General features: G+C 50.6%; 1 protein-coding gene across 5 annotated transcripts in view; it reads right to left on the minus strand.

Moving 5' to 3' along the window:
* The window catches only part of MAPKAP1 (MAPK associated protein 1), a 135,802-nt gene that overhangs the window by 17,508 nt on the left and 106,114 nt on the right, over positions 1–12,180 (minus strand). For all 5 annotated transcript variants that reach the window (XM_044439877.1, XM_044439881.1, XM_044439878.1 and 2 more), the window contains 2 exons: positions 11,881–12,021; positions 3,862–3,999 (listed from right to left, as the gene is read on the minus strand). In XM_044439877.1, coding sequence (XP_044295812.1) covers positions 3,862–3,999; positions 11,881–12,021 — 279 coding nt within the window. The remainder of the gene's footprint in view (positions 1–3,861; positions 4,000–11,880; positions 12,022–12,180) is intronic.

A 12,180-nucleotide genomic window follows, 5' to 3' on the forward strand; every position in this document is an offset into this window, starting at 1 on the left:
ACAAAGCACGGATAGGAGTCTGGGTTTCTCTTCCTGCAACCCACCATTCTGGGTCCCAGTGTCACAAGAATTGATCTGGGAATGGCGCATCTCAGGGGTATTTAGCCCAGTGTAAGTGGGAGACCGGAGCCCCCGTGCCGATCCAGGCCAACAAGAGCATCACAATGTGGGAACTGCAGCCAAGTAGGGTTCCGTTGGGGCAGCAAACTGGGGGTGCAAGGCCGTTTTGAGTGCTGGCTCAGCTCCCAGCTCCGCCTTGAACTGAACTGCACTCGCCAAATGTGTCCAAGGCTTGGCAGCACCCCCCCCCCGGGGGGTGGGGGGCTGTTGAAGGCCGCTCTCTTGTGTCGAGGCACAAAGCAGTGCTGGAGCACATGCTTGTTTTCCGACTCACAAGTTAAGGCCTTCAGAGGACGCGTCTGTCTTTAATGAAAGAGCACAGGCGTCTGCGCACGGCGGAACCGCATAACCATCCGTTTGTGACATGTTCCGGCGCACCTCGGAAAGACTAGATGGAGGATGGTTGTGTTACAAGAGATAAAAACACGGAAACAAAATATATTGCAGGACTCAAAAACCCTTATCTCCCCTCAGCTTGGCTCTGGCTGCCATAATTCATCTCAAGGAAGCCCCAGGAATAATTTTTGATGTAAACTCTGCTACAAGCATACATCACTTTGCTGATAAGATCGCAGGGCTCTGAAGAAAGCGTCATTCCTTCCTGCACCCAAATATGAGTGTTCCTTCCCCGGCTTCAAAGTTCAAAAGTGATTCGTTGAAGAAAACCCCAGGAATGTGCGGGCAAAGCTACTGCGATGCACGACGGGACAGCGCCAAGGAATGCCGGCAAGCGGAGGACGTGGACGGCGAAACACATGTTTTTAATTTCAAAAGCCTGGAGGCCTTTGAGGAGCAGCCAAGAGCGACTGCCACAGGATGGATGCACCTCCACTTTGGTGTTTCTGCGGAGGAAAAGGACCCTCCTCCCTGCCTCTAGGATCACTGCTTCTGGATCAGGACCCTCGCCGTAAATCCCCACAGGGTGCTCGAGCCGGATGCTCTTTGCCCTCCTGTGTTCAGTACGGCAAAGTGCGACGTCCTTTCCAAGCACCGTGCAACACACAGACTTTGCTCCAAGATCCGCAGAGAGCTGCCTGCCATTTCAAGTTGCAGAAGGAGCCAAAAAGGTCTCAGTGGGGAGTGGTTTGGGGGTCCAAACAGCGCGGGGCTAGTGGCCTAGTGAATAACGAAGCCTCCCAAGAGTTATATGGGGTGGGCTGGGAGGAAAGGAGCCCGTTTTATGAACAATTCTTGGAACGGCGTGGACTGATTCACCAAGACCACCTGTGGGAGCTAAAGAGCTTCAGAAGAAACTGCACCAGGTTCTGGATATTTGGAGAGCAGCATTAAGGGTTGCGTAGCGGGAAGCGCTTGGGAGCGCTTTGCAGGGGTGGGGGCTCTCCACATCTCTCCCCCAATTGTTATTTATGAGCCACCTCTCCATTTCCATATCCACAATAACAATATGCATTAAAAACAGATATCAATTACGTGTCATATACAAAGTCACATTTTAGGCTGGTGGGTTGGACTCCTTTTAATCCCATTTTCACCAATGTCTTTCAAATACCTGCACAACAAGACGACCAACTGGTCACACACACATCACAAGCCTCGCGTTTCTCCGAATTCCCTTCCCACCCAGCACCTTCCATACAAGGACTTGACAAAAACGTGCAAGCCAGGATGAGTTTTGCTGCTCCCACAGGGGCCAATCGGGTACCTCCTGGAAGACCAGTAGAAGCAAACAGCCTTTTCCCATTACAGCTGCTCAAACTGCTCCTTCAGAATCAGAGATGGGGAAGAAGACTTAGTTCAGTTTGCATTTCAGTGCGAAGTTGCGTAATTCTGATTGTGTTCCTAGTCTTGTTTTTGATTTTCTTTGGATTTCCCTTTATGTGTGAAATGTCACTGGTTCTATGTGTATATTTAATCATTTATTTAATTATTGTTAACCTGTTAGATTATTTGTTTTTGATTTTTGTAAGCTGCCCTGAGATGCTTTTGCATATAGGGTGGGGTATAAATATTTTAAATAAAATAGATAAAAAATAAATTCTGCCCTTTCACACCACCAACCATAACCTGAACCCTGACTCCAACATTTATGTTTATGTTCCAACATTTGCATTTTTCTGAACACTGCAATGGAATCTTTCCATCCCCAAATTTCTCCCCTCAAAATGCAGCTGTTTGGGAAGATATGGGTCAAAGATGCATTTACATTTGGATACTTCCTAGCTAAGCATGAGCATAACCGGCAAACAAAATCATATGACCATTCATAGACGTGCACATGGTGGGCATGTCATGAGCAAAGCCGGCTGGAGCCAGGGGTCAGACTAGATGGCCCGGGAGACCCCTTCTGACTCGCTCTGTTTCTACGTTTCATTCATCAGGAGGTATGTAAACAAAAATGTTTATGTTTTTTCATGCAACACTTAAAACAAAGAATTCACAGTGTTTGGGATCAATCAAAGTTGAGACGGGAGAAATTCTCCAAGTTGAAAATGAAATGAATTGTGAAGAAGGACTTTCTACTGTCCATCCGGTATCAGGAGAGGAGAACCTAGACAGAAAGTGCCTTTGGGGTTGGGACCACAACGCATACAGCCTTGCTCCATTTTCCTCCCCTTAGTCTCAGCTCTGAAGACCTCTGTCCTCTCTGTGCTTAGCCACCTTCTTGCAGAACAACTGCCAAGGCTTGTACATTGCTTGCGATCAGTTGGAGCATCTGCCTCTCCCTGCCTCCCCCCCCCCCGCCCGCCACCCCCCCAGAGGATGCACGTCCAGTGCTGCAAGTTACTCCACTCAATCAAAGCAGCCGGTACTGAGTGAGAGGAGCAGGGAAGCAGCCTGAGAAAGACTGGGATGCTTCCTCTTCCCTCCCCATTCCTTTCCCCTCGAGTGTCACGGTTTTCTAGATGGTAAGCCTGAAGGCAGAAGCTGACTTTTTTTTTTTTAATTACTGATTATATGCAAGCCACTCCTGGAGGTTCTCTCACTGAGCAGAGGGGAAAATGCATGAAATAAATACACTGATCAACAAAAGTGAACCTTTTTCTGACGCTTCCTTGTCTGGAGGCGCTTCTTACACTTCCAAAGGCACTCTGGAAAGACTCCAGAACATGAGTTTGGTGTTTATTCTAAGTCACACTCAGCTGAATGCGGATCAGAACTGGGGGTGTGGTGCACGGGAAGGAAGGCGGTACTGCTTGTGCAGCACCCCCGTGAAAATGGATCCCAGCGCTGCTTTCTTGGCTCGGGGGAAGGATCTCGATCCTACCCAAGGAACCCTGCTTGGGGCGGGCAGTTGTGGCCAGGCTGCTGGTGCAGAGAGGAGCAACACCCTCACCCCCCTTCCAATAATACATCCCAGGGGGCAGCCCTCAAAGCAGAAATGAGAGCTACAGAATGTGTGCTTTGGCCCCCAGGGGGCTCGCCTGCTCGCTTGCGCATCCCTCCTGGGGGATTCTGGGATGCGATTCAACATTTGCCCAGCAGAGGTGCTGTGGTGCAACACAGGACGAAGAAGAAGGCCTGCTAGCCGCTGAATGGTCTTGTCCCAGGGCCCCTCTCCCAGCCCCGGGCAACATGGGATCTGTAGCTGTTGGAGAGCCAGCAAAGCATGAGCCCGAACTTCCAGACCTTATCGGGGCTGGCGTTTGGCAGGCGGAGTTCAGCCACTACGAGGAAGGCATGGGGGGAGACTCTGCTTCCTGGAATTTGGCTCCTTGTGCGGCGGGGAGGGGGGCGGTCTGGGAAGAGAAGCAAGTGTGGAAAGAGAGGTGGGATGCTTACTTGGGCTCTTTTCTTCCACAAGGTCGCAGGTGCACAGCAGCTCACAGTCGATGGAGATGGGCTTCTGCTTAATCCAGAACTTGGTGCTGCCTTTCTGATTTGTCACGGGATCCACTTCTACCTTGTCTCCTGAAATACCTGCACAGCCAGAGGAAATCAAAGGCGTAAGAAGCCACAACCCAGCAGCAAGTCTTCGAATAAGGAGGGTAACTTACACCCCTGGCACAAACATCTGTCTGTCTGTCTGTCTTGGTATGACCGCTTGCCCATTATGAATACCAGAAAAACGCTAAGGACTGAAGCATCTCTTGCATTTGCTGGAAGGCACTTTTGGTGACGAAGAGGAACTTCCCGCGGTCCAAGCTGCCCCCTGGTCTCCAAGCCCTAGCGTGATTACACAGGAAGGGTTCAAACTGGAATCAGCAACTCACTCCAACCAGCCAACCAACCAATAAACAGCGCCTCTGAACATGTATAAAGGGCCTCCCCCTCAATACTGAGAGCACGGCAACATAGCCCCCCTGCCACCCCCCCCCCCCAGTTTTGCCATGGCTTCTTTCTGTACCGCTCCTGTAACATGTGAAGCTGGTGTGGAGACAAGAAGGAAGGCGCACAGAGGTTATGACTGCCTGGTAAACATGCTGAGTCCTAATGTTACTGCATGTTAAAACTCAGCTGCAAGTCTCTGGCATGTGAGCGGAAGAAGGGGTGCTGCATGATCATCACACTGAATTTCACTGGCGAGTGAGCAAAAAAGAAAGAAAAGGGGGGGACCAGAAAATAATTAAGAAGAAAAAAAAAAGATCTGAAGAGCCATTCCACTCATCCAAGATGCCAAAGGAGCAAACTAAGAAGTTAATCCAACATAGGAGAGGTTTCGTAATTTATAACAGATTCCATTATGTTCCCCCCTCTCCCGCTTCTCCTCCAAAGCAACAACCTTGCCGTGCGGAGCAGAAATAGACAGCATCTCATTGCTTAACTTACAATTACAAGGTTTCTCCTCTGACATGAGTGACCAAACCTCTCTATATACTTTTTCATAGTGGCAGCTGTGCAGGGAAGACTTAAAAGTAATTACATTTTCAGGTCATGAGTTATAGGTCAAGGTCACACTGAAATAGGCAAAAGGAATATGGAGTATTTAAAAATACCAAGCTGGGAAGGCTTTTTCTTTGTTTAAATCCCCCCCACCCCAAAAAAATAAGGGGAAAAGGGGGGAAGGAAAAAAAGAAAAGAAAGCAAACGCAGAGAGAACCTTCGCTGTCCTTTTGTTTATTTTTTTTTAATAATACTGTGAGATTCTAAACAAATGGAATTAAGAAAGCTTTAAATCTATCGGCCACCACCCCAGTATTTGGCAAATTTGATTGAATATAAAAACATAAAAATGTGAAAAATGACAAACAACCCATTAAGGTTCTTGTGGTAAAATCAAATTTGCTGCAAGAGATGAACATGGCTCTTCCTTTGAAAAAGTGCCAGTTACTTCATACACAATGGGCCTGATTCAGAGCTTTACCCCCATGCAGAGTGCCAGAAAAGGAAAGGCATTCCTCGCCTTTTAACAAAAACGACGACAAAAGGATTCGGTCTACCTAAAACAAAAACCCTGAACAGGGTTCGGAATGTTTCTTTGAACATTTCCAAAGAAATGCTCAATTGGTCCTGGTGATGTGGGGGAAAAGACAGATAATATACGATTAAAAACTGTAACAGCTAAAAAAGCAACAGTGAAAAACTACATCAACTCTGTAGTCTAAAAACACCAATCAAAAGTTGAAAACCAGCAGCAAATCTCAGTTAAAAACAGGATCTGGAAAAACAAAATCCAGTGGTCATTGCTGGCTGCAAAGGCCACTCTTGCCCTGGAGGCCGCTCCAAATCTGGAGTGCCAGCACGAAGGAGGCCCTGTCATTTACAGTCCCTTGGTTTGCTGTGCCTGGGCAAATTCACAGGGGGAGACACAATTATTGAGATAGGGACAACCCTGCCGAAAAGCCCTGACCGTCACATTTGGTTTGGCTTCATATTCGTTTTTTTTTTTCTTAAATAAATTTTATTATTATTATTTTCTACAAACTAAAAAACTAAAAGGATCAGTCATCAAAGACATCGGACATACTGGGTCAGCCCCCCATTTTTTTTATAACAATCCATAGCCATATTCAGATCTACGCATAGTCCCGTTTCTCTAGCCAATAATAAAAAGAATTCCAAGTTTGATAGAAATATGTATCCTCCTCCTTCAGAGATGGTTTGGCTTCATATTTGATAGGGGCTTCCAGTCCCCACCAGGGATTAGCACTTTTACTTTCTTCTCTGCAGAAGAAATACATTTTGTACCCGCAGTATTTATTGGACAAGAGTTTGGTTTTGGTTTTGCTTTGTTTTAATATGGTAGCAAAGGAGGAACTGGAACACGCAGCCATCTCTCCAGCCTGTGGAGCTGATGCCGTGACCCGAGCAAGAGATGGCGTCCTGGGGATGTTTTGCAAATGGTACTTCCATTTTGTAAAAGGTGCTTCTCACAGAATGTGGGAAATTTTTAAAGAAACAAAACAAGAGTGAAAGGTTAATACATGCCCGGGAACCTACGCACAGCCTTTTCCTGTCGGGCACCTCCAAGGCACTGCATTGCTTTTATTTATTTTATTATTTATTAAAAACTTTTGTATGCCGTCCTGAATATATACCTCGGGACGGCTTACAGCTTTTGTGGGCTTTGGCGCTCCAGAGCAAGACCGCCCTCCATGTTTGCCTTTTGTTTCAGTGCTGGCTGGGGGATGCCAGGGAAGGGGCTTCTGCTCACTGGAACGAAGGGGGGCTGAGCCCCTGGAAGTCACATCTCCAACAGCTTTCGGTGTGCCAGTCGGGGTGGTGAAGGGAATGGGATGAAACCAGGATGCCGTGCACACAGACCCAGCCGTGTCCAGCCTTTGTGGCAGAGTTTGGGATTGGCCTGCTTTCCGTTTTTCCATTTTCCTTCCTCCAGGACTTCTTCTATCTCTGCATACCTTGGGGACCTGCCAAGCACTCCCTCTTCTTCATAGCTGGCGTTGTTTGGCCAGATAACAATAATCCCCCTCATTTTGAAACTGGAGGGAGTTATACGTCCAGTTAGCAGACTCCATCAAAAGGCACCTCTATCGGATTCTCTGTGGTCGCCTATCACATGTTCTGCTTGGTCAGTAACAGGATGTTCCATTCAACTGCCTCAGAATTATCCCGTAACAAGGAATTCTAGAAAATTTGTGAGCTTATTAAAAATAAATAAAACGTTACCCATTTGGGAAAGCCATTTTCTTCCCCTGGCCCCAAATCCAAAAGACGACCTCAACTGGTCCTTTGAATTTATGCTGGCGCTGGCCACTCTAGAGAAGAGAGACCGCCTGTGTCCCCCCACAAAATGGCTGCCACGGGAGACGTGGCAACTCCCAGAGGGCAAAGAAGCTGCCCCAAGGAGAGTACAGACAACTGCTTCGAACCCGCCGATGTCAGCACAATATTTGGCAGCAATTCCAGTTGCTGATAAAACAGGAATATATTAAAGAAAAACCTTCACAGAGGCCAGGCAAGGGGGCTGGGGGTGTCCTGGTGATTGCGGGGGCCGTGCAGCTTGCTCCAGGTCTACTCTAAGCAGCCCAACCACGGAGCCTGCATTTTCTGCAGGACCAGTGCTCCTTGCGGCTTGTATGGACTGGCATCCATTTCCTTGAATGCCAAGAGGCCTTCCACACAGACACTGGATCGCTGGTCCAGGGCAAGCTTTAAATGCAAGCTGAGGGACTCGGGGTCTGCCTCAGACCGACCAGCGGGCTCTCCAGCCCCACCTGGAGATTCCGAGGACTGAACCGGGAAACCCTCGCATGCAAGCAGGGCTCCTTGGCGGAGCAAAGGCCTTGGCCCGATCTTCAGCAGCAAGTGAGGCGAGATGCCTCTTCCAGAGGCCCTGGAGTGCTCCTGGCGGCACATGCCGACCCAGCTGGGCCAGTGGGCAGGGTCAGCAGGAGGCGGCTCCATGTGTCTGAGGGGGACGTGGCTGGGTGCACCGAAGCTGCTCCTTCCCTTCACTTCATGCCATGGCCATCCATGAATCCAAACCTTTCTCTCTCTTGTGAGGTGTGGGGAGGATCAGGGCTGTTCTTGAGGCGAGGCTTGGTTCCTGCCCCGAGCAGTGCTTTGCCCTCTCCAAAGCCTCTGAGCTGAAAAAGGGAGCATCTTGCTCAAGGCCTTGCCTGGAGCCAAATCCCTCAAAATCTCTGGACCGCAAGGAGATCAAACCGGTCAGTCCGAGAGGAGATCAACCTCGACTGCTCTTCAGAAGGCCAGATGCTGAAGATGAAGCTCAGATACTTTGGCCACCTAATGAGAAGGAAGGACTCCCTGGAGAAGAGCCTGATGCTGGGAACGACTGATGGCAAGAGAAGAAGGGGACGGCAGAGGATGAGGTGGCCGGATGGAGTCACTGGGGCGGTGGGTGTGAGCTTAAGTGGACTCCGGGGGACGGTGGAGGACAGGACGGCCTGGAGGACTGCTAGAATTACTGGACGGCACCAAGCAGCACACCACGGGTGGCTGCTTGGTCCTGAGGGCCAGGGTGGCCCCTTTCTTCCTTCTCGGCTCTGGAGATGGCACGTGATTTCCACTGCTGGCTGGCTGGCCTGCTCAGGTGGAGCCCACCCCTGCAAGTTGGGTCTGAGACATGCTCAGTCCAAGCTGGGGCCGGGAGGCACCCTGGGATCGAAGAAGCACCAGCCACCGCAGCCCCCGGCAACCCACTCCCTCAAGCCCGCTGGTTCGCAACAGCCGCCGCCAGACGAAGGGAAGCTGGAGGCACGGCGAGCAGGTGACCTGCGTGCACATTGTGTTAACCTTAAGCTCCTGCGGGCACCAAATGTAGCATAACTCTCATTTGGAGGCTGACCACTGCGGCGGAGGCAGCGAGCAAAGGCGCGCATTTCAATTAATCAAGCGGCACAATTTGTCACACGGCACCCACCCACCTGAGATACCATATTTCAATTACGTGCCGTGTCGACAGCGCAGAAAGGAGGCCAGGAGCGCAGAGATCACACGAGAAAGCCCGGTTCTCCATCAGGAGAGAGCTTCTTTATTAGAACATTTCACTCTAGGCAGCCTGATCGTTAGCTGTCCAAAATCTACATATCGCTCCTCTGAAAATATTACCAGCAGCTGTTGCCCTGACGTTAAAAACTTCTTTGCCATTTTGCTCGGCAGAGGCCCAAGACGGGCGGCGCGGAATGAAAACACACAAAACCTTTGTAATGGAAATAAACCAGATCGCTCCCCCACCTTCCATAGATTAAAAACAAATACAAATTGCCCCTGTGGGTCTTTTCTTCCCTTCACAAAAAGACTACGGTAGAGAAGAAAGGAAAACGAAAATACATTTCATTCGGTGCTACTCCAAGAATTCACAACAGCGGAGTCAATATTGTTAATGTACCCGTGTTAATTTGATAGGATTTGTCAGGTAACTCCACTGGAAAATTATATAAAACTGTTCCAGATGAACAGATGATAGTGACATGAATTAAAGTGATAGAACAATAGTGGAATATAAACCAGAAATGACACCCAAAGTGGCTGTTGATTTATTGCCATCCTGAGCCTGGTTCTGGGCTTCCATGTATATTAGCACTACAAATCTGGGTCCATTTAGCCGAGGGATGCTCATACATACATCACCGGCTCCTGCTCCCAGCCAAGGTCACTTCTTGTTGCATCAATCTTTTCCTGCGGAGGCTACTTCGCGCGCGCGCGCGAGAGAGAGAGGCCGAGCTATCTCGGATGTAGCAGCCTCCCCTTTCTGCACCCCCTTTCATCTTCCTTTTATCATGTAAAACGCACTTTAAACTTCCTATTATTTTTATCTGCAAATTGTTGCCGTGCACCCCCATCCATTACGCCCGTATCGCTGCATCGCCCGCACCTGCTCGCTCACACGCGCCTCCGCGGGACTGCGTCCTTTGTCAGCGCGGTCCCTGCTCTCGCACCGTGGCCGCCGTCCCCACCCCCGGCTTGGCATTTGATGCGCCGGGTTGCAGGCCGCGCAGAAGCAACGGCGGCTTTTGCTCTGCTCTGAAGCATCCGCACAACCCTCTCCTGTCACCTGCGCCCCATCCGGGCGGCAGCCTCATTCAGTGCCCTGCCCCAAGGAGCCTGCACATAGGAGAAACGGTGGAGGAAGTGCTCCCACGGCACATGCCGAGGCTTGGAAGCGTGAGGCCTGTTTCCCGATCGCCGGGTGCCTGGGCCTGTGCGGCCCGGGAGCAGGAGCCACTGCCGGGGGGATGCGAGCTGCCCCCCAGAGTATTTGGAAAGGACCCGGCTGCCACAGGGGAGAACCACAAGGAGCCGTCTGGGCAGAACGGCGGGTGCAGAACCATGCAGCAGCTCTGGGGGGCGGCACCAAACACACGGGAGACGCTGCACAGACTGTGAGGCAGCAGCAGGACTGGGAAAGATGCGCATCCAGGTGTCACTGGCCACGCCCCCGCACCCCATCCCCTCCGGAGCCCGTGCAGGAGTTGCACGCCAAAGGGCAGGGGACAAAACGGGGACAAGCGAGAACAAAATGGAGGCCACGGAACGTGTGGGGGAATCCCAAGTTTTGCAGAGGTATACCGTGCCTCTTTCCTGCTGCCGAAGAAACAGCCCAGTGAGGACGGTGAACGCTCAGGGAACTGTGGGATGCAAAGTGCCAGGCAGAAAAGAAAACCATGAACTGGGTCGAGGTGCGTGTGTGGGAGTGGTGGAAGGACACCCCGATACTCTGAGGGAGGCCCTGTGCCGGCTGCGTCCGTGTGCAAATCCCCTGCGGGATCGTTCCCAGACACGAATGGCGAAGCGGGGAGAACCTGCAGCGATTCTGACTCGGGTTTTTGGGCGCAGGGCCTGCAGCACCAACATCCAACTCCTGTCCCTGCGGGAGAGGAACGGGCCTGCCAGAACGGCCTCTTAAAGCTTCAGGTGCACGCGCGCGGGGAAGGGTTAATGGCTAGGATGGGGCTTCTTTCATAAACCCATCACAAAGGAGAGCGGCAGAGTTAACACACATGAAGGTTTAAAGATGGAAGTTGGGGGAGAGATAAACCGCGCGATGGCCCCTCCACGGCTGGGCAAGGTTTTGTCCCTTCACTCTGAAGCAGCTATTTGTCTCTCCGAACAGTCTCTCTGTGTTCGCCATTTATCTTTAGTGATCTGTCACGACCTTTTCAGGCTCTTATTTCTGACAGCTTCCAGATACAAGTGAGTCAAACTTCCCTGGAAGGAAACTATCACCCCAGATAGTTTGCTCAAGAGCAGAAAACACGCCGAACGCTGCCCTCCGTCAGCACCAGCATATAAATCCTTCCCTAACAAGACAGTGCAATAAAAAACAGAAAGGAGAAAAATAAGAAATAAAAGAAAGCCTCCAAGTGGATGTAACTTTCTGGGAAATAAATCTGCCTTGCGCTGGCATCAGCTCAGCCCTGGAGAAGGTGCCGGCTAAACTCCCAAATAAAGGAAAGATTTGACTAAAATAGGCAGATGGATTCTGCAACCGGTCTGGATTCTGCAAATTATTCAGACTGAGATTTCAGCTGTCACCTTTTTGCAAGGTGCCTTCAGCTGTACCTGAAACCCAACAATTTACCAGGAAACTGGGAAGATAAGTACAAAGGGGCGGTGAGGGTTTATGTTCTCGATAAAATAGGGCATCCCTGCTGTAGCCTTCGGGTAAGCTGGTGCCTTCCAGACGTTTAAGTCTTCCAATGCGGCAGTCCCAGCTTGGCTGGGGATGGAAATGCCAGCCCAGAGGTGAAATTGCTGGACAGAGACCCAGGAGATCTGGGTTCGAGTCCCACGCGGCCATGGGTGACTTGGTGCCAGGGAATCCTTCCAAGCACAGCTCACACCAGTGCCCTGTGTGGAAGGCACTGGGAAGCGGGAAGGCTGTGGGAAAGGGCGGGCACTCGTCCCCATGGGCAGGGGGTGTGCAGGTGGACTTACCTAACTGGACATCCGTCGTGAACCGAAGCCTGTGGATCACACTGACTTTGAAGGTCTTATAATGATGGCTGCTGAGCATGTCTTGAACCGTCGCGATGTCGATCTGCGGATCCTCCTCGGAGACCTCCTCTCCTCTTGAACCTAGGCCAAAAAGAAGATGACCACAGGGAAAAAAGGTCAAGAGACTGCAACTAAAGCATGAGTCGACAATGTTCCTCACACTGGGAGGGTTCAGACAGTGTTGTGGGCGCTCTCACAAAATGGCTGCCAGTCCTAAAATGGCTGTGATAGGGGGCAGGA

The sequence above is a fragment of the Varanus komodoensis genome, unplaced genomic scaffold (assembly GCF_004798865.1).
Source record: "Varanus komodoensis strain SLA01 unplaced genomic scaffold, ASM479886v1 scaffold36, whole genome shotgun sequence".
NCBI classification, from domain to species: domain Eukaryota; kingdom Metazoa; phylum Chordata; class Lepidosauria; order Squamata; family Varanidae; genus Varanus; species Varanus komodoensis.